General features: G+C 44.0%; 3 protein-coding genes across 4 annotated transcripts in view; 1 reads left to right on the forward strand and 2 right to left on the reverse strand.

Moving 5' to 3' along the window:
* The window catches only part of SMOC1 (SPARC related modular calcium binding 1), a 62,731-nt gene extending 60,911 nt beyond the window's left edge, over window positions 1-1,820 (reverse strand). Inside the window, exon 1 of one of the 2 annotated variants that reach the window (XM_082225770.1) lies at window positions 1,481-1,820. In XM_082225770.1, coding sequence (XP_082081896.1) covers window positions 1,481-1,585 — 105 coding nt within the window. In that variant the 5' untranslated portion in view covers window positions 1,586-1,820. The remainder of the gene's footprint in view (window positions 1-1,480) is intronic. The other variant, XM_082225771.1, reaches the window with a different exon arrangement.
* Window positions 1-22,551, forward strand: part of CCDC177 (coiled-coil domain containing 177) — a 230,764-nt gene that overhangs the window by 73,385 nt on the left and 134,828 nt on the right. The gene's annotated exons all lie outside the window — the stretch shown is intronic.
* The window catches only part of PLEKHD1 (pleckstrin homology and coiled-coil domain containing D1), a 195,765-nt gene continuing 183,193 nt past the window's right edge, over window positions 9,980-22,551 (reverse strand). Inside the window, exon 14 of the mRNA XM_082225559.1 lies at window positions 9,980-10,169. The gene's annotated coding sequence lies outside the window, so the exon portion shown is untranslated. The remainder of the gene's footprint in view (window positions 10,170-22,551) is intronic.

A 22,551-nucleotide genomic window follows, 5' to 3' on the forward strand; every position in this document is an offset into this window, starting at 1 on the left:
CTTTTCAGCTCAACTGTTCCTAATTAAAGCCCTCAGATACCACAACACTGGAGCTCATGTGAATACTTTCCCAAAGAGAGATGCCACCATCATACCGAGTAGAATGGCTTGGGGATAGAAGTGCTTTAGGTATAACACTGGAACTTTAGGTTAAAGCACTCCATGCACAGAGCAGAGACCCTGCTTTTCGGCTGCCCTTTGAATTCAAAGATTTGTGACATGCACTGGAACATTTTGCCACATTTTAGATGTTGTTGTGCTGCACATCTGCTCATAAAAGGGGCTAGATGAGGTATGACAGAAGGATGCTTTTTTCTTCCTCTATACTGCTTAATAGTAGGGCGTTCTTAAAACATTTTTACAGTCTAGTACTAAGAGATAGTTCACCAGCAAGCTGGAGAAGAGGGTTCTTCTCGCCTTCTCCTCAGTAACAGCTTCAACTCCATAAACCTTCCAGTCTTGAACAGGGCATTAGATTTAGTGCATAAAATATATAGTACACATACCTGACTTTCCAGCTGGAGAGGTACTGTGTAAGGACACTTTTTAGTGCTTTCCTCAGATCTACCCCCACAATATAGGAGGAGGAGGGAAATGCCTGGCTAATATAGGCTGTTTTATCATTGTTATTTGAAGTCAGCCTATTATCATTAATGGAGCTTTTTCTCAGGTAAGTGAATATAGGACTTTAGCCATAATGGTTAGAATCCAGAGTTACTCTGCACCAGTCTGAGGTGTGCTATTAATTTTAAAACATCAAAGAAAGCAACTGGTTCTCTCACAAAATACTTTTGGAAATTGTAAAATATTCCCTTTTCGCAAATGATTAAAACATAGTTCTCAACCCTTGTAACCTGGACTTGATGCAACATCAGTGTTCTTATGGGGCATTTAACTCGAGGGCAAACAGATTCATTTACTCCCCCTTTGAGACATAAAAAAGGGGAAAGTCCTAAAGCTATGTTTGGATAGCAAGGCAATTTTGTTCAATGCAAAATTAACAAGAGAATGCTAAATTACTCCCTGACCATATGTTCTCCGCACTGCAGTTTTAGCCCTTCATGTTGCGCCTGGGCTTTTGATCCTGGGGATCAAACCACAACAATTAAAAACAAGAGGAGTCTGTCTCCCACTTGCCCCACAAAACAGCTCCCCAGAATGGCTGAGCTCCATCTCCAACAACGTGGGGTCAGGAAAGGCACACTGAACCAGTAAGTTGGTGGTGATGGTTTTTTGTGTGTTTTTTAAAAAATACATTTTCCTCGGGCTGTCTTTCAACAGCCAGTTATAGGTATGAAAGGGGAAAGCTTGCTTTAAAGGAAAAACTTTTCCCCAGCTTCAGCCAAGCCGTTTAGAAGTGACCAGCAAGCCTTATCGAGAAGGAATCTAAACCAGGCGAGGCGTGGCGCAAACTTGAACGCCCCCTCCTCTTCCTCCCACCAGAAACGGCGAGGCAAGCAAGCGAGGTCCATCCACTCACCCGGGGCCCCGTCGCGCGGTGGGCAGAAACCTGAGGCACCACAGCCAGCAGCAGCAGCGCCAACAGCAAGCGAGGAGCCCCGGAGCCCCAGCGTCGAGCAGGCATCGTCAGGGGTGGGGAGGAGGAGGAGGAGGAGAAGGGGAGAAAACGCGGCCACAAAACTCCCCCCTTTCGTCGCTGGTGGCTGAAGGTGTTGGCTTTGGGGTGGCTTCTTCAGCTTGCTGCTTTCCTCCCCTTTGGAAGCCGAGCGAATTCCCCCGCCTTCTGTTCCCCACAGCGAGCGCGTTGTGCCCCCTCCAGCTGCAACAGGTTAAATGCCATTCGGAGGAAGGATTCCTATTATAAAGCGCGCGGCTGGGGCGGGGCCAGGCGAGGCCGGGCCGCTTGACGGACAGCTTCCCTGCGCGGTCAAAAGCGTGAGAAGACACATCCCCACATAGATGTGCTTTATCTGCCTGCCTGTCTCTCTTTCGCTACTCCTGGTTTTTGGGCAATCTTTTGAATGTTTTTACATCCCTGCTCTTAACGGGTTTCTTCTCCTCGAGAGTTTTCATGTTTTGGGTTCTGTTTTTAGAAACGAGGTTTTCTTTCCAGGCAAGCGGTATATAAATGGCGTGAAAGGAAAATTATAAAGGGCAGCAGCACAGCCTTCACACTTTTCCTCTGTGCTTGTTTTGCAGCTGAAATCGGCCCATTTGTGCACTCTCTCACACACACACACCACAAAGGACACAGAATAATAGAATTGACATTTTGTAGAGATATAAAAGTTCCACCCCAAGAAGGAATCGGAAGCTTGATTGAAGTTAGGATACAGTCACAGTTCGTTTTTCCCCCCCAGTGGGCTGGCCAATCCGAAACATTTTCTACCCAGAAGTAGTACTTCAGTAATAAATAAGGTTGAACTTTTTAAAATTCTGGATAAAAAAATTTAATTTTGGAGAGAACAATTGGACTAGCATCAGAAGCAACCTGCTAAAGGTTCACACAGTCCCATCTGTCAAGCTTGGTGGTCCCTATGTCAATAGTGGTTGATGTGTATAAAAATGAAGGAACTGAGGCTTTGGATCACCAAAAATGGTTGACAGCATCTTGAGCACAGACACCCTTCCCCCCCAAGAAAACCAGGGCTGCCAGCTGAAGACATTTTGGTGCCAGCAGCAGACCCCAAAATGGCTCCTCTATTCCCCACCAGGGAAATGCTACATCGGGAGCAAGGGAAGAAGAAGGTTTGACATTGGAATCTGTTGCCCAGGTGGATCCTGCTACCTGAGGCAGTCACCTCACGGATGATTGTGGAATGCACATCTCCAGCATTGCATGAAAAGTGGACATTGCTACCTTTCCAATAATAACAACAACAACAACAACAACAACAACAACAACATTTTATTTATACCCCGCTCTCCCCGGCCAGAGCCGGGCTCAGGGCAGCTAACACCAATAAAATTACAATAAAACATAATGGGGACAAACAAACAAAAAAACCCAATTTATTAAAATACATGCTAAAATACAATTTAAGATGCAGCCACATTTTAATAGTAGCCCATAAATCAAAAGCATAAGGGGAGGGAAACATAAGGGTCAGACTGAATCCAAACCAAAGGCCAGGCAAAACAGCTCTGTCTTGCAGGCCCTGCGGAAAGATGTCAAGTCCCGCAGGGCCCTAGTCTCTTGTGACAGAGCGTTCCACCAAGTCAGGGCCAGTACTGAAAAGGCCCTGGCCCTAGTTGAGACCAGTTTAACCACCTTGTGGAATGGGACCTCCGGTGTTGTTATTTGTGGACCTTAAGGTCCTCTGTGGGACATACCAGGAGAAGCGGTCCCATAGGTACGAGAGTCCTAGGCTGCACAGGGCTTTAAAGATCAAAACCAGCACCTTAAACCTGACCCTGTACTCCACCAGGAGCCAGTGCAGCTGGTAAAGCACTGGATGAATGTGATACTGTGGCAAGGACCCCGTGAGGAGCCTTGCCGCGGCATTCTGCACCCGCTGGAGTTTCTGGGTCAGCTTCAAGGGCAGCCCTGCGTAGAGTGAGTTACAATAATCAAGCCTGGAGGTGACCATCACATGGATCACTGTGGCCAGTTACATAGGTAACTACTATGTAGTTTCATATGCTAGTGTGACTGGTCCCTCAAAGTAGAAATTATTATGCATAAATGTCAAAGCTTACTGGTATTTTTTCTACTACCTTTACTGGGCCAAAAGCTGCAGGGAGTTCAATGGGATTTATTCTGAAGAGTATGTGGTATACATACCCCTAAACATTTTGTGAATCTAAGTTAGGCCTCATTGGAGGGTAGAATTTCAATATGAGTAGGAAAATGAGAGTACCCCTAAACATTTTTAAAAGAAAAAAAAGCACTGGGTATAGATGTAATAGTTCTAAGTTTGGATGGGAAGTTAAGAACCTCACACATCATCTATGGCAGAAGGAGAAGGGGCAGAAAGCTCAAGCATTGTGGCTGAAGGAAAGGGGCAGTAATAATAATAATAATAATAATAATAATAATAATAATAATAATAATAATAATATATTATTTATGCCCCGCCCATCTGGCTGGGCTTCCCCAGCCATTCTGGGCGGCTTCCAAAAGAATATTAAAATACTATAATGCATCAAACATTAAAAGCTTCCCAAAACAGGGCTGCCTTCAGATGTCTTCTAAAAGCCTGGTAGTTGTTGTTCTCTTTGACATCTGGTGGGAGGGTGTTCCACGGGGAAGGCGCCACTACCAGAGTGAACAACTGGAGTTCATGTAAGAGCCTAAAGGGAAAGAAAGATGGGGGTTGACAAGAGTCCTAGGGGAAAGACTTCACCCTGGGAGAATTGGGTTGTTGAGGCTAGGTGGTTTCTCTGCTTTTAGGAGTTGCACTGAAGCATTTTTCATCAATGCAGCATTGGAACTTGGTGGTTCCTAAGGAGACAGGGGAAAGAACCAGGGTGATAAAATGCTGGATTTTGCATCTTGATTTGAACTAGCCAGGCAAATCTGTCTGTGGTGTTATTATCATCACCATCATCATCATTTGCAAATGCTTCCAAGTGATTTATAGCAACAACACAGTGAGGCAATAATTAAGAAGGGTGCTGTTGAGCTTTATGTGACCGTTCAAGAAAAAGCAAGTTATTTTAGTTGGAAAATGCTAAGGAAAGCAGGACAGAGGGATTCTTTAAATCTCAGTTATCAGGGGTCACTACAGAGTTTATAAATTATGGGTGCATCTCACAAGGGAAACCTGCAATAAAGCCAGGCAGAAGCACTGTTCATGGCGTTGGGTCAAGCAGGTGTCTGGTCAAGATACTAGCAACCAATACCATTAATTTTGTGTTTCCCCCCTCCTCATTTTAGCTTCTTCTTACAATGGGTCGTATTCAGCTAAGTTTTACTCAGAGTAGATAATTATTGCCTGGGACAGAATGCATCATGACCAGGGTTAGAATGGTCAACACAAGAAAGACATAAATTCCTTGAAAATTAAGTGGGATACAAACAGTGTTAATTGTAGCAGCATTTAACCATTTATTAGGTTCAGCACACACAAATTACTCGAAAAAAATTCTGTAGTGATGTCTGTGCTTAAAATGTACACATTTAATCCATTACTAGAATTAAAAGGAGCAGATAAAGGAAAAAGTATATAAGCTAATAATGTGTGGTAGCAAGTTGTGCTAACTAAAGTCACTTGTTTTGCAACTGATGCTGAGCAGAGAGCAGACGTTGAAGAGAAAAGTGAAAAACGATCACTAGATTTTGCAGATTATTTGAAGAACTGGCCCTTCTACTTCCCCCTTAAGCATTTGCATCATTGCTTTTTTCAACAGCCTTTTCTTACAGTTGAAATGCACTGACTAGATAGGCAATATTTTTCACCAAAAGCATCACTGCTATATATTTGTATACATTACACTGCCAGCACAACAAAGCAACAGGGGAAAGGCCTTGTTGCCTAAACTTAGTTTAAGTTTACTAGGGGTTTAAAAAAAAAATCTACAGAAACTAATAAAATTTTTAACTTGTTTAAAAAAGGCCTTAAGCCACTTGTTTCTACACCAAAATTCACATTCTTGAGGCTTTTTATAGGCTAATCATGAATAGCATTCTGAAAAACAAATATATAATACCGTAACAGACCCCAATATTAAAAAACTCCTCCGTTCCTTATGGCTATTGTAGTACTTCCCCTCCTCCCCACCTACCCCCCATTTAATTAAGATTCTGATTGGTTCTGCAGTCTGCTAGCCCTTGTACAATTGTGGCTTAACTCCATGTTTGCCAGATACCAGCCAGCAGCTTCATCTTGTATTGAAATTATGATTGACAAATTCTGTTCCGGATGGTCTCCTGTGTTTTCAACAGCTCAATAATAGATATTCTATAGGGAAAGATTTCCTCTTGCTCTCCATAGTAGAAAAAGCTTCCCCAGTTGAATTTCTGCCCGGCATACAACTTTGAAATCCAAAACATAATAATAATAATAATAATAATAATAATAATAATAATAATATTTTTATTTATTTATACCCCACCCTCCCCAGCCAAGGCCAGGCTCAGGGCGGCTAACAAGCAATAATAAAAACAAGTTGAATGATTACAACTTAAAACAAAATTAAAATACAACATTAAAATATTGAAACATTAAAATATTAAAATGCCTCATTAAAATGCCTCATCGCAGGAGGAGAAGGAAAGGAAAAAAGAAAGAGAGGGAGGGAATCAAATTGGCTCCAAGCCAAAGGCCAGGCGGAACAACTCTGTCTTACAGGCCCTGTGGAAAGAAATCAGATCCTGCAGGGCCCAGGTCTCATGAGGCAGAGCGTTCCACCAGGACGGAGCCAGAGTTGAAAAGGCCCTGGCTCTGGTTGAAGCCAATCTAACTTCCTTAGGGCCCGGGACCACTAGGGTGTTGCTATTTGTGGACCTTAAGGTCCTCCGTGGGGCATACCGGGAGAGGCGGTCCCGTAGGTACGTGGGTCCTAGGCCGTGAAGGGCTTTAAAGGTCAAAACCAGCACCTTAAATCTGACCCTGTACTCCACCGGGAGCCAGTGTGACTGGAAAAGCACTGGGTGAATACGCTCCCATGGCAGAGACCCCATATGGAGCCTCGCTGCAGCATTCTGCACCCGCTGGAGTTTCTGGGACAGCTTCAAGGGCAGCCCCACATAGAGCGAATTACAGTAGTCAAGCCTGGAGGTGACCCTTGCATGGATCACTGTGGCCAGGTCGGAATAGACAAAACACTGTTCAAACAAGCAAATGAGGCCACCGGAGGAGCACAGCTGACTCTACCTACAAACAAGTTACCGTATCTAATGTCTGATTTGTAGAGTTTTTCATCTGTGCATATTCGTTTCTGTAGTACAGCAAGCTGAAGCAGAGAAATGAGGCTTTCTTCAAACTGCTCCAGTATAATCATGGCTCACAAACTGTCTAGCTTTCCTGCTGCAAGGGCGGGCAGAGATTTTTCTCAGCCAGAATCTCTGGATTCTGAAATCAGGAGAAAGAGACAGAAATGTTTGCTCTGATTACTCGACCTTGGTCATAATGTTCCATAGTGTGAAGCAGGTGCTCAGACCAAGATACTTCCAATGGCTCTGGGCTCAGAGCACACCCTCATAAGAACCTGTAAGCATATCAGATGCTTTAATCAATGTTTGATGTTTTATCCCGCTTTTAATATTCTGTTGGGAGCTGCCTAGAGTGGCTGGGAAACCCAGCCAGATGGGTGGGGTATAAATAAATAAATTATTGTTATTATTATTATTATTACTCAAGACAAAAGGGAGGCTGTTTCCAGACACTAAAATAGGGTGGTGTGCTGTAAACTTTTACTTCCTGGTATAGCGCTTATCAGGACAGAACCAAATTTTATTTGTGAGCTTTCCACAGACTTCTTGTTCAGTTCTGGTTAGTGCTTTGATACTACTACAAGTATGATTATGTTTGAGGTTTTAAAACTTGTGTGTGTGTGTGTGTGTGTGTGTGTGTGTGTGTGTGTGTGTGTGTTAATTTTTCTGCATTTACCAGTTCCTAAAAGAACAAGCTGGTTTGCAAACAAATCAAGACACACCTTTAGTTTTGCTGTTATTTTAAAAACATATTTTCTAAAAATTACCCTCCTCTTTTGACCCCTCCTGCCACAAACAATATACAGAGAGCAACCTTTCACTAAGCAGAAATTGCCTAGAACCAGATTTCTGGTATACCCCATTGTGGTATATATTAACTTTTATCTTATGATTGATAGACACTGCCAAGGCAACTTAACAGAACAGATGTGTGTAGGGGGGGTGCTGCTGTCAAAGGACTTTTAATGCTCTCCTCCCTTGAACCCTGTACCTACAAAGCTGTTTGTAAAAGAAGCGTGAATCTAAAAGCTTGGGGGAAGGGGAGCAGGGGGGATTAGGGGACATCTGAGGAAAGCAGTATAAAATCACACCAAAGGATAAAAGGGGTGGGGTGGGGGCGGGATGAACCTATAACCCCTTTCCCCCACTTACTCCGTTAACAAATATGCAACCAATTAATGTAATTGCAGAGTTATTTATGGTGCACAAAAAAGACCCCAAGAGCCAAGACTGTAGAGATAAAAAAAAATAAAGAACCTCACTCCCTCATCTCCTCCTTTGCAGTTACTGGCTTGTAGAGTCCAGGTGTCTTATAACCAGAAAACATGTGCACTTTGTTTGCAGGTGCAACTTTCTGGATGGAGGTCAGGCGAGGAAAGGGATGGCAGGGATGGAGGAAGGGAGCAGAGAGCGAAAGGGTCTCTCTCAGTTTCAAACTGTGACCAGACAATATGGTTTGTTTGTTGTTCAGTTAGTTCCCCTTCGGAGTCCACAATAGCCCTACTTAATCCTTCCCCCAATTACTCTTTCGGACAGCAGCAGCAGCAACAACATTTGCACACAAGGTGGTTGTGGTGGGAATACAACTCGGTCGTAACTCCATAATTTAATTGTCTGGGATGACAGTTCGTCTACTTTTCAGCGTCCTTCAGGAGAGAGGCTTTAATTAGAACTATTGAGTGGTCCGAATTGGCGCAATTAGGGTCTGCATTAATTATTGTTGCATGTGCTTTTTTTGAACAGTAAGGCGTTTGTTGTTGCCGTTGCTCTTGCTGTAGCAGTAGAGGGTCAGACAGGGGTGCCAGCTAATGAACTAGGAGAGTGCAAATTACCTCTAAAATGGTAGGGCAAGTGTAACACACACTTGAGAGGAGCAAAGAAATCACAGTGGGGGGGGGGGGAATCGGCTGATAGGCACGGCCTGTGAGAAACAAACCCTTCCTTTTAAGCTCTCAGCTCCTTTAGTTCACTCTAACACCAAGTTTATGCCTGCAAAATTTTATGATCCACCTGCCTGAATGCAATCCATCAGTCATAGGTCTCCAGCAGGCACCTTGATGAAGACTCTTCTTTTTGATGGGACTGCAAGAAGAAGGGATGCAAGAAGAAGCCAGCACCTGCAAGACCACAATACATGGCTAGTAGATTGTGCCTGTTGTGCAGAATCATAAGTCTAAAAGGGAGCAGAAAGGCATTTAGATCCTAGGCTAACACCTCCCCATTTCTCCCAAACAAAGGGAAACCCATTTGCTTGCCCTCAAGAAATGAATAATGAATGAATGAAATTAACTCTGTTAAGATTTCTTTAAAATTACTGTTTGTAATTTAATGTGATTATGGTCTAACACAACTCTCTCCTGTCAAAATCAGTACTTTTATTTTATTTTTCTTCCATGGTATATAATAATAACATTTGAAAACCTAGCATAGAAGGAAATCAATGCTGTATGTTACTGTTGCTGCAATTCATAAAGCACTTCATATTCCAGCATTCACTTTGGCTGCTATCTCCCCAACTTAGGCTCACTCTAAAATTGCACACTTCCCACCCCTGGAGCTATCTGTTCTCACCCAGGAGCATCCACAATCACTCTACCTCCCCCTTCCCCCACTCAGCAAAATTATATACTTCCCACCCCTGGAGCTGTTTGCTCTCAAAAGCACATGCACAGATATGCGCCTCCACAGGCACATACCTCCACATGTGGTGGGAATGTCCCAAAATCCAACAATTCTGGACAGCAATCGTACAAGAAATATGCAAAATAACTAAGCAAATATTAGATATCACCCCAGAACTGGCCCTACTAAGCATCTTCCAAGACAATAATCCCCACTCACCGTGGACCATGGTTATCAAGTAGTATGGGAAACAGCCCTATTAGAAAAATTAACCAATAAACTGAAACTGACACAGGAACAAACAGAAGAAGACGCCTTCACCCCACTATGGCTCCCCTTTATCACGTACACAACCCCACAAGATAATGACAAAACTCCACCAACAGCATACAAATCAATCTGGCTAACCTGATTTTTTAAAAAATACACACTCACACACCCTGCTCTCGCACACAAATAAATCTCACTACAGCCACCCAAGGACAACCAATCACACCCTAGGCCACCCTCTGAGAGCCAGTGTGGTGTAGTGGTTAAGAGAGGTGGACTCGTAATCTGGTGAACCGGGTTCGCGTCTCCGCTCCTCCACATGCAGCTGCTGGGTGACCTTGGGCCAGTCACACTTCTCTGAAGTCTCTCAGCCCCACTCACCTCACAGAGTGTTTGTTGTGGGGGAGGAAGGGAAAGGAGAATGTTAGCCGCTTTGAGACTCCTTTGGGTAGTGATAAAGCGGGATATCAAATCCAAACTCTTCTTCTTCCTCCTCCTCTCTCATCACCAAGGAAACACAACAAGTGAATAGTAAGAAAACCCATACAAGTAATGCTGACACACATACACTAAATAGAAGAACAGAAACATAACCACCCCACCCCACCCCACCCCACCTACCACGGCCCTCTTTTCTTCCTAGCCTAGTATGTACCATTAATGTCTCACAACAAATGCAACTGAATTGTAGAAATCATAACTTGAAGAAAGAGACATCACACTGTTTTTTTATATTTAAGAAATCTTTTTAAAAAGCACATGCACAGATGCATGGGAAAAGCTGACGTATGCCACACCGAGGATCCAAAAATGCTCACAATACACTTTTTGGGATGTGATGCATACATCAGAGTTGTAAACCCAGTCACAAATTGGTCTTCAGTTAAGATAGAAGTATAATAATCCGCTTGTTACAATATTTTGCGTCTCCCATAAGAGGGAGCCATGGTTCTCCCAGTCCATCAGCACCACTGACACAGCCAGCAAGAAGGTGAACCTCAACAGCAACCTCCAGGGACTCACTGAATAGGGCATGATGTTGGGAAGTTGGAGGTGGAATTCTGAGCCACACTGGATGAATATATAGCTTCCCACACCTTTTGCTTGCCTTGCCAGAAGCAGTCGTGCTAGGGCACGACTCTCAGGACTCCAGTCCCTTGGTTGGTTTGGTTGCCCATGTCCACCTCTAAGACAGATATAGTTTTAGATGGGCCAAGCAGAACCAGCCCTAGTACTCTATAGGTAGTTGCACCATTGCTTTCCATAAAAGTCTTGCAATCTTATTTTCAATTGCTAGCATGAAACCAGACATTTTCACAGCCGCTGGGCCCCGAGTGGATGTTTTAATTGAACCAGGATATTGACTATGACCACATGTAAATGCACCACCATACCACTTTAACAGTCAGGAGGCAACAACTCAGCTGTCAGGAGGTCAGTTGCAGCACCCCACCATGCTGTCTGTTACTGGTATAAGCCCTATTACTTTAGAGAGGGTTGTGCCTCTAAGTTCTTGGCTCCCTTATTTCACAGGCCCCAAAAGTCATCTAGTACTGGGCCAGTCTATTCTAGAAGAGTAGAGCCATGTTGCAGCAAGGGCAGCAAAGACCCCTGAGCTAACTAAGGCATTTATTTATTGTGCTGTATGTTTTCATGTTCTGTCCCTTTAACTTTCTCCTTTCACAGCCATGTTCCCTGGCTGCTGCCGGCCCCCCAACACCAGCTATTAATATGTGCAAACTCCTGACACCCTGAATGGTTTCCCAGTGCCGACACTAATCACATTTTAGGGAGCAGGTCAGCAGTGAAGGGACTTAAATTCGTGTGAAAATGTCTCCAGGATGGCCCCGGTGGCTCACACCTGCACGCCCTATTCATCCGCACTGTTTACATGTTGTCATCCACAATTAATTCTTTCCCGGGTTGCTCCGTTGATTGCCCTCCCATTGCACAGGGACCCCATTCTGAGCCGTTGTGGCTGTTCAATTGAGCATGGGGCAGTGCGATTAAATTAAGTTTTGTGGCACTCTCCCTCTCATTTTCTCCCTCCCCTCTTCTCTCTCTCCGTTCAATAATGATGCCTGTTTGAGGATGGCTGGCACTGAAGTACAAAGGTAATTACAAGCACTCAGTGTGTGGGGAAGGAAGGCTTCTGTTTGGAAGCATGAACCAAGATAGCAAAGGGAGGGAAATCTTTTCTAGACTTCTGCCGAGGATTTAAGAACAATAACTGAGGAGGAGAGGAACAACAGAGGATCATCCATCTCAGTATTATCTATACTGAGGGTTTATCCACACTTTCTGCCCTGCACTGTCCAGACACAGGTCCACACTTTAAAGCTCTGTGCCCAAGCACTCTTTCTTTTCGCACAACAAACAGCAATTCAGGTTTTCAGCGGATCAAGATCAATGTCGGTGTAAGAAGGAAATGTAAGGTAGATGATAGGATCTTGCTTTGCATACAGGGAATATTGCCTCTCCCATTCCTTGCTCTTGCAGGACTTCTGAAGCACATGCACACCCTAGAGGACACTGGTGGACACACTACATGAGAAGTTCATTGTGACCAAGGGATAGCAATTGTTTTTGCATGATCGTACTTCTAGTCTGCCCTAGCCTAGAGTCACAAGGAGGGCTGCAATATTGTCATGTATAATACAAAGTTAATTGCATTTCATTTGCCACAATATATGAACTAGTTCATCAGGTTGACCTGAAAATGACACCCCACTCACAGAGGATACCTTCCAGCTTTCCTGTTTTGATATCATACGGACATAAAAATGTAATCAAATGGCATTAGCACACACACACTTGCTTGCTCCTAGGATACACCGTTTTTATTTTTAAAAAAGAAATCTGAACTGTAACAATTAGAGCCAGACTTGTATGACGCACCATTTGAAAAAAGGAAATAGAAGAAGAGATATTTAGTGCCTTTGTTTCCCTTTCAAGCAATGGGGGGATGATAGCTCTTTCTTACCTCCAAGGGGCAAGGGGCACTGGGATGGTAAACACAGCTCAGAGTACTTCCACATGTCCAAAGGGACCACAGGTCAAGCAGCCTGGTGTGGGAGGATGCTAGGATTCAGAGAGCCACAGGTTTCCCTGGGTAATATGAAGAATAATGATTTACTCCAGCTTTAATAACAGGAAACTCAAACCAGATTGCCATAATTTCGGACCAGCACTCTAACCCACTGAATAGCTCATCCCCTTCAGTTCCTGAATATCTGCACTCTTATCTCTAGCAGGTTAGATATGTTAGGACTTGGGAGATGCACCTTGAGATAGTAAAGAGGTGCCCAGTTTTCCAGCAATGAATGCATGGGGAACGGTCACACAATTAGCTCATCTGTGTTGGCTCATGGTTAATCTTCACTTAATTCTAAACTTGAGATCTGCCAGCTGAACGGCTCTATAGGTTTTGGACACTATGCTGTTGAATTGCCAGATACATCGCCACTATGGCAGATATGCCAGCAGAACACTCCAGACAGGCTTGTGAATCGTACCACCAGCCTAGCTGTTCAACTGGCAAAGATACACAGAAGAGTGGAATAGCAAAAACAGGGCAGAGTCATATCCTGTACAATCCATGCCCCATCAACAGCGGACTGTTACACCAGCAAAAGGGCCCCTCCTATTGGCTTCACAGGAGGGATTTAAAAAAATAAAATAAAAGCAGCTGCTATCCCTGTGAAGATGAGACCTCTGCTCACTGGTGAAGAAAGGGGGTAGGGGTGTCTTGCCCACAGAGGCAAGTGGTGCAGGGTGCCAGGGCACCATGTTCTGGAGGGCTCCAGGGAAGAGGCGGAGGCTGGACACGGTGCTTCTCAGCATCAGCTTGCTGCCCTCGCCCACCTCCACCCTGCCACGCTGAAGCAGCGCTGTGCCCAGAGCCTCCGTCTGCCATGGCCACCGCGGCATGGGCGCCAGGGAAGAGGCAGAGGCTGGGCACAGTGCCTCCCGGCATCAGCTTGCTGCCCTCACCCACCTTGCTGAAGCAGCGCCCAGAGCCTCTGCTTCTTCCCCACCGGAGGAGCCCCCCTTCAGCCCGCCTCCTCCAGCCCTGCAAAGCTGCTGGCAGCACCGTAAAGAGGTCGGCAACTCTGGGAAATGAGGGGGGGCGCCAGAGGTATCTTTGCACCATGGTGCCTTAATATGGCCCTGGAAGGGGGTGCGGTGGGTGTGGCCCACCCCGGGTGTCATTCCTGAGGGGGGTGACATCGCCATGGCGCAACCTGGGACACTCGCCCCACCCCTGGCTACACAGCATGTGCGCTGCTCTGGGTGCCAGAGCAGCTAGCTCCACCTCTGCCTACGGCACCATGACACAGCACTCCAGTACGGCACATGACTCTGGAAAAATAAACCCCAAACGGGGAGAACATATCACAGATTACAGGGCATTCAGCAAGTGGCTATCTCTCTCTACCCCATGGGCCATGCATGCTTAGAGCTCTTACCACCGGGAGATGGGAGGCGGAGGCAAAAGGTTTGGCCAATAAAGAAATATCAACCAACAAACTCTGTGACTCACTAAATTGACTGCAACTATTGCTTAGTTCTCTGCATTCCTGCTGGTTGGGGATGGAATTACTTGATGGGCATACGTCATACACCCAGTTCAGTCACCGCAATTTGAGTCTCTCGGTGTCTGCATTGCATGTCAGCCTTGCCACCAACAGGGTCCCTGATAGTTAGGCTACAGCAGCGCTTCCAGAGATGCTGGAGGTGTGTCTGTTGTTTGCCCAGTTTTTTGCATTTTGTGATTGTGCCTTTTTTCCTCCTCTCCCATGCTCAGCAAGCGCTGGATTGGGTATTGCAGCTGCTCCACCTAAGTAGAGGTTGCATAACTCTCTCTGCACTGTCCAGCCTTGAAAGTCTTGTGTCCAGGGCCCAGGTAGGCTATTGACATTGTATTACAAACCTTTTGAAAGCAAAACTTTTACAATCCTTACAACGGACGAGGAACAGTATCTTACATATGCATGTGCTTTTGTAAACAAGGAAAATCTTTAATAAAAATTATTTTTTAAAAAACCAGTATCTTACGTAGTGGTAAAATACCAGCTGGATGGAGAGAAGCTAACATCATACTCATACCTAGAGAAGATCAAGATTTTGATTATAGCAAAGAATTATCGACTGATTTCATTAGACTATAAGTGCTTTACAATGATTTTGTAAAAAGGATTTTAAAATATTCTAGAGAATTTTATTTATTGTGATTAATGTGGATTGATGCATAAAAGACAGTTAAGAGATAACATCAGACATGCTTTAGATAATTTGGAATATTTGATTTTTTAAAAAAATGAATTAAATTTTATTAAGTACAAATTAGAAACCATACATATTTACAACAAAAGAAAATACAAAAGAAAAAGAAAATACATATAACCAAGAAAAAAAATCAGAGAATACTTTGTCTCTTTTCATATTTACAGTTATTTCATATTTACAGTTATTATTTATAATTTGGAATATTTGAATTACCACAGTGAGAGGCAAGAGGCATTGGGGTTTCTGGGGGGATGCAGAAAAAGTCAGAAGGAATACTGATTAAGTGAAAGTGATAGAAACCCAGCTGGATCCTTTTTCCTATCACTTTTTTTTACCCTCATACCTCCACACCTATTTCCTGGCACATTTTAGCCCCTGCCCTCCAGCTGTAGAGGGTAAGAAGCGACTCAGTGGGGTGCTGCAGTGTGTGTGTGGAGCCTAAAGATCACCACATGATTTCTTTTAACAAGGAAAGGAAAACTTTTAAATCATCCAGTGTGTCTCTCACCCATGCCCTGGTCAGCGCACGCATTAAAATACTCTGCGCAAGTGTGAGAATATGTGGCTCTGTTCTGCTTTGAACTGTGCTAAAGTAATTAAATTGGTATCCCATTGTGCCTGGGTATTAGAGGACACCTGGTGAATTTCATCCTGAACTGCTGGCATGCCACCTGGAACACCAGGCTAGCTAGCAGCACCTGCAGGACTCCCTTGCAAAAAATAATAATGTTTTATCTTAGTACAAAGCGCAGTCTGGCTTTGTTCCTCTGTGTATGTACCCTTTAAGCTCCAAAGGGAACAACCCGTGCCACAGTGTACCTTGTATCCTGTTGTATAAACATCCCCTTGTTTTTGACTTTTGCTATTGCATTTTTCATCAATGCACATTTTGGGTATATGAATTATGAATTACGTCATGAGAAGTATTTAGTTAGCAAAGGCTTGTGTAGCTTGTGACTTGGGCAGGTAGATGCAAAAGAGGTTACCTTAATAATTCAGCAGCTGTAGCTTGCAATTCCCTCTTCCGTTGGTTGGTTTGTTTATATATATATTTAAAATAAAGTATTATTATTTATACATTTCATAATACGTTACAATAAAAAAACAACTAATCTAATCAAAAACTTCAGAAAGCAAGAGAAAAGAATACAAAGTCCTCTTTTGCAGGTAAACCTTACATTGTCCCACACAGAGAAAGGTGAACCCTCCCAGCTCTCACCTGGGAATTTCCCTTGCTTTTCCCATCCTCCCACCTGAGGAGAGCTTCTCTTCCCTGCCTGTCACACAGGGTCCATCAATTACTGAGCCCCTGTTCATTTCTCATTCATGATCGCTTTTGGGTGCCTCCAGACTGGTGTGATTTGCAGGAGGGATTCAAGCTGGAATTTCAGATTTACAGTGCTCTGTCGCCCTAGCACAACAAATCCACTTTAAAACAAACATACTTTTGCAGTTCAGAGAGGGTCAGCAAAATGCACTGAAAAGTGTGGGATGAATGAATGATTAAAACGGAGGTGTAGAAAACCTTGCAAGGAAATCAGGATGATTGCTTGTTGTCCTACTCCTGCCCCCACAGATAAGTGAGAACAAATGCTCAAGGAAGACCAGATATAGGATGCGTACCCTTCTATGTTTATTTATTATTATTTTTAAATAATATTTTTTATTGCTTTTTTTCCAAGGTCAGAATACATCTTCAATAACACAACAAAAGCGGTTTTACAGAAAGAAAAAGAAAGATTAAATAGAAGAAAAAATCACTTTTCAGAATCTTTTTTCATAATCAACTGGACTTCCCCACATCTTCCATCCCCTGTTTTCTTTACAATAAATCTAAACAGCAAATTGATACCTTGTTTCATGTGTTTTTGTACTTTCCTCTAATTGTATACTCTAAAAATTAAACTTTTCACAGTCATAGCTTAATTTCCATCGTTTTCATATTTCAATACTGAAGCATGTTTTTCCCAAAACTTAGCAAATTCTCAACATTCAAATAACTTATAATATTTTTGTAGATAGTCCTTAAATTTTTTCCAGTCCTCTTCCACTGCCTCTTCTCCCAGGTCCCGGATTCTGCCAGTCATTTCAGCTAGTTCCATGTAGTCCATCAGTTGCGTGTGCCACTCTTCCAGCGTGGGTAGCTCCTGTGCCTTCCAATATTTAGCTATAAGGATTCTTGCTGCTGTAGTTGCATATAAAAAGAAAGTTCTATCTTTCTTTGACACTCTCTGGCACACAATGCCCAGGAGGAAGGCCTCTGGTTTCTTATGAAAGGGATACTTAAATACCTTTTTCAACTCGTTATAAATCATTTCCCAAAAAGCCTTCACCCTCGGGCATGTCCACCAGAGGTGAAAGAATGTTCCTTCAGCCTCCTTACATTTCCAACATTTGTTATCAGACAGATGGTATATCTTTGCAAGTTTGACTGGGGTCATGTACCACCTGTACATCATTTTCATAATATTTTCTTTTAAGGCACTACATGCCGTAAATTTCATACCGGTGGTCCATAACCTTTCCCAGTCTTCAAACATAATGTTGTGCCCTACCCTTCTATGTTTAAAGCACATTTTTAACCTCCAAGAAACCTGAGAACTGTAGTTTGTTAAAGGTGTTGAGAATTGCAGCTCCATGTGGATTCCAGGATTCTTTCAGGGTGGTAGTAGATATGCGATTTAAAGCTATGGTGTGTCTCAGCCCTAGTTTAAACATATATGGTGATTTATTGACAGAACACTCTTCATGTCTAAGGGTTGTATACAACAAGGGCACCTGTTACATTAGTGTAACAGGACTCCCTTCCCCAAAATCTATTTTGGGTTTCCCTCCAACCCTCCAGAACAGATGGAAGGTGCAAGTGGAATGAAGAGGGGCCGGCTGGAAGTCCCATTGCATAGGAAGAAAGTCCTTGCACTAAAGACACAAACATGCTGGATACAACCTTAAATCTGCATATATCCCAGGGCATTGTTGTAAACTTGGAAATTCCAACTGTGAGTGGGTGAAGAGGAGCAAGTTTCCCCTGACAGGGTAGGGTTTTTTAAAAAATGAGTGAGACTAAGGTCAGAGTAAAGTACAAAAAGATATCCTTCCTAGAACATTATGGATATAAGGCCTCCTCAAGAGAAGCTCTTGCAGTAGAGCCTGACATCTTGTGCTGGTTAGGGAAGGCTGAGGGAGCTGAATGGGGAGGAAGAGAAGAGAAGAGAAGAGAAGAGAAGAGAAGAGAAGAGAAGAGAAGAGAAGAGAAGAGAAGAGAAGAGAAGAGAAGAGAAGCAGGAGGAGTTAGTTCTTTGTTTAGAAGGGAGGCAGGAAAGGGCAGGAGGCCATCAGAAAGTGAGAACAGGAGGAGGGGGGAACGAGATGCAGAGAAGCTTGTGTTTCTTGCAGAAACAGAACGGCATTAGGGTTTGAGAGCAATTATCCTGGGAGGATAATGGATAAAGCTTGCTGTCCACCCTTCTCAAAATAGCAATTGGGGGAATTATATGTTTTTAGTCCTAGATGGAATGAAGCAAATTACTGCTGCTTAGGCAAAGCATGCCGTAGTGTTGTGGTGGACTTTCAGTTTGTTTTGACTGCATTAAAAAATGTTGGGAATGTTCCAATGCTAGACTCGGGTAGCAGTTTTCAGTATGGTTTTGAAGATCTTTGCCAGCCTTGGAAACCCAGTTGCCGTGGAAAACAGGGAAGTAAGGAACGGATCCTGCACGCTTCAAGATGGAAGTGTGAAGGATATGTACCTCAGCCATTCCAATATCTCTGTGTGTGCCTTTCCCCCTGTGCTAGGTTTAATGGCAAATGCCAAATGTTTGTAGTCACTTGTGTTCATGGCAGCAACACTGAGCCACATTGCTGCTGAGCGCAAGAAACCAAAGGAATAAGAAAGAGGAATGTTGCAATGATTTGACACCTGTCCCTCATTGTGCTATTCAGGCTGTGTTGAAACAGATTCATGACTGTGATGCTGACCTGCGTCAAACAAGGCAGCCTCAATATTAAGGTTGATCTTGCAAAACAATCATAGTGAGTGTCCTCAGCGTCAAGAACAAACTAACTTCCCTGAGCTCAGGCAAGGACACGGGGTGGGGGGTGGGGGAGGCGGTGGTTGGAAAACTAAAAGAATCTCTGTTAGCGACAGCAGGGAAGAAGCAGCTCTATTAATCTATAGTGTGATACAAAGCAAAAAATTATCTTTCTAATGGTAGCAAATGGATAATTGCTGGACTAACTGGCTAGCCGGTGTTACTTACATAATTATTTCCAACATCTTAAAATGGCTCTTCTGCGAGAAAAAGTGTGCAAGGTTCAAAGACAGGGAAATAACAGGAAACGTTGCCTTGCCCCACTACCCACATCTAAATCATGTAAGGTGCAGAAAGGTCCCCAGTCAGGTGCAGAGAAACTCAATCCACAGGGTGTTAGAATCTGGACAGGAAATTGCTGGCCATATCTCCCGAGTGTCTGTGCAAAACTGACAGCCAGCTTCAGGAGGGAGCTAAGAGGGCTCTCAGTTTGTGCCCTCCAAATGGAAATGTCAAACACTGCCTGCAAATATTAATCATGCAGGTACAGCTACATCTTATTTCTTCCATTCCTTTTCTGGTTCTGAAAAATCCCATTGCTGCATGTGCATTCTCTGTCTTTCTGAAACCTACTATAATTTCATCAGTAGTCATGAATGCTCTGAGGGGCATTTCTCTCCCACCTGACAGGCTGAGGACTTGGTAAGAAACTATTTTCAAGAAATTTAATATATATATTTTTTTAAAATTCAATTTACTAGCCTTGAATTTGTGTACAACTTTTTCTGACCCATACCTCAGATTATGTGGAGACATTTGTCTCCTACAAGAAGCTGATAGATTTCTGGAGACTGTACAGTTTGTAAATCTGCTTGTAAGCATTTTTCTAATTAACATAAAGATAAAAGCCCTTTACAAGTGTAATCTTGCTATAATTTCACTCCAAAGGTCCTAATTGGTCTAGACTTCTTATTGATCACTGCAGCTGACGGAATGTGCCACCACCACCCTGTCCCCCATTTACACTAATCTTGTTAGTTCTGTTTACAGTGAAACTTCCTGGAGCGCCCCCTTGGACAGATAATGGCTTCCTTTGTTCCCATCTGCCCCTTGTTTGCCATCAGAACAGGCTGATGGGAATTAAAGCATATTTCTAACCATGGCAGCCTTCTAAGTGTAATTAAAACAAGACAACTTCAGCACACACATGCACAACCACCACACACAAATCCCCACAACCTCTTATTTTGAGGGAGCAGAGAAAGTGGGGGGTGGGGGGTGGGAATGCACAGGCTGGATTTTCCGGAATACTTCCAACTATTCCTGGTGGGGTGATGATGTGTCCTGCTTTGCAGACGGCTGCCTTCTGTTTGAAAGGTTGTCTGATCCAAGTCCAGTTTAAAGACTGCATGCAAAAGGTCCCAAGTTCAATTTCCGGCATCTCCAGGCTCTTTCCCTAAAACAGTGGCGAGCTGCTGCCAATCAGTGGTGACAACACTGAGCTAGATGGACCAATGGCCTGACTTGGTATAAGGCAGCTTCATCTCTTAACCATAAGAAAGGAGAGCCGGGGGGGCGGGCCTTGAAGTTGCCCATCAACAGTTAACACCTGGGCAGTATACCCAAGCTGCCAGACAGGTCACCTGGTCCCAGCCTTCCGGACTATGATGAGCTGTACCATAAAAGGACCCCTGACCATTAGGTCCAGTCGTGGCCGACTCTGGGATTGCGGCGCTCATCTCGCTTTATTGGCCGAGGGAGCCGGCGTACAGCTTCCAGGTCATGTGGCCAGCATGACTAAGCCGCTTCTGGTGAAACCAGAGCAGCGCATGGAAACGCCGTTTACCTTCCCGCTGGAGCGGTACCTATTTATCTACTTGCACTTTGATATGCTTTCGAACTGCTAGGTTGGCAGGAGCAGGGACCGAGCAACGGGAGCTCACCCCGTCACGGGGATTCAAACCGCCGACCTTCTGAACGGCAAGTCCTAGGCTCTGTGGTTTAACCCACAGCGCCACCCGTGTCCCAGAGCTGTACCATACACCCACCTAAATTACTTGATTATTCCTCAATTTGCTTGGATATCTAGACATTAAGCATATGCAACTTTTAGGCAGATCTGTGCCTTTTGTGTGTCCCCCCTTGCTTTCTCACAATATATGTGAGGCCTAGTTCCTACTTCAATGCATACCTCTCAAATACTCCCCATTTTGATGAGCATTTGGTTGCTTTCAGGTGGTGTTTACCTTTTGGGAGCCAGTGTGGCGTAGTGGTTAAGAGCGCTAGTCTTGTAATCTGGGGAACCAGGTTCGCGTCTCCGCTCCTCCACATGCAGCTGCTGGGAGACCTTGGGCCAGTCACACTTCCCTGAAGTCTCTCAGCCCCACTCACCTCACAGCGTGTTTGTTGTGGGGAGGAAGGGAACAGGAGATTGTTAGCTGCTTTGAGACTCCTTCGGGTAGTGATAAAGCGGGATATCAAATCCAAACTCTTCTTCTTCTTCCTTCTCCCTCTCCTTCATAGCTCTGGGCTGGCTATCTGGTCAGATGCCAACTGTCAAGAAGCACAATCAAAAGGTAAGACTTGAGCTCTGTTTTCCATTTTGACGTCCTCTGTCAGAACTGGACTTGCCTGTCATTGACTGCAAAGAGAGCCTAACTTGAGGTAGGGCAGGACAGCAGCGATGTTGGGGTTGCATGGATGCACCAGTGGAGACAAACTGCCCTTGTATGAGGAACAGATGTACAGAGCTAATACTAGCCTCTTTCAGAGGGTCATCGTAAGGCTCAATATGAAGACTGCGTGCTTTGAACATTCAAACTGCTTTTTCCCTGTAAAGCACTGCTGTTGTTCTTCATGCCTCCGTTTCCCAACATTTCCCAACATTGAACATTTCCCAACATTGAAGCTGGTTTTAGATAGTAAAGATCTATGCTTCTATGCTCCTTGCTACAAAGCAAGAATTTTTTTAAAGATATTTATACACAAATGAAAAGGCTGGTACTTTGCCTGAACTGGAGAGAAAATAATATGGAAAAAGAAGTCCCACGCTGCCATCTGGTGGTCCTTACAGGCCACTCAATTGGAGTTTGAGCTATTGTCACAGCTGAATTGAATCTGATAAAGCAAAAACAGACTCTGAACTCATGATGTTAATTTTAAACCCATACAACTTTCAGAAAGAGTTTCACACTTTGTAGAGTTTGGTATTACTACAAAATCTGTCAATTCCCCCGGCAAGAGAAATCCCCCTTTCTTTCGCAATATTCAGAAGCCATCCAAGCTGATTATCACAAATGGAGAATGTCAGGACCAAATTACATGAGATGTTATTCACATGGTTTGGCCTTGTGTGTCTGATTAAAATAACAAAAAGCCGGTGTGTGTGTGTGTGTTGCAGAACCAGATCGGGGCTGTGGAATGGAGGGGGAGGCATCACCATATTCCCAATCAGAATTGTGTCCCCCGCACTCCATGAACACCTGTTATTTGCAAAGGGGA

The sequence above is a fragment of the Podarcis vaucheri genome, assembly GCF_965113315.1.
Source record: "Podarcis vaucheri genome assembly, chromosome: 1".
In the NCBI taxonomy this organism is placed as follows: Eukaryota; Metazoa; Chordata; class Lepidosauria; order Squamata; family Lacertidae; genus Podarcis; species Podarcis vaucheri.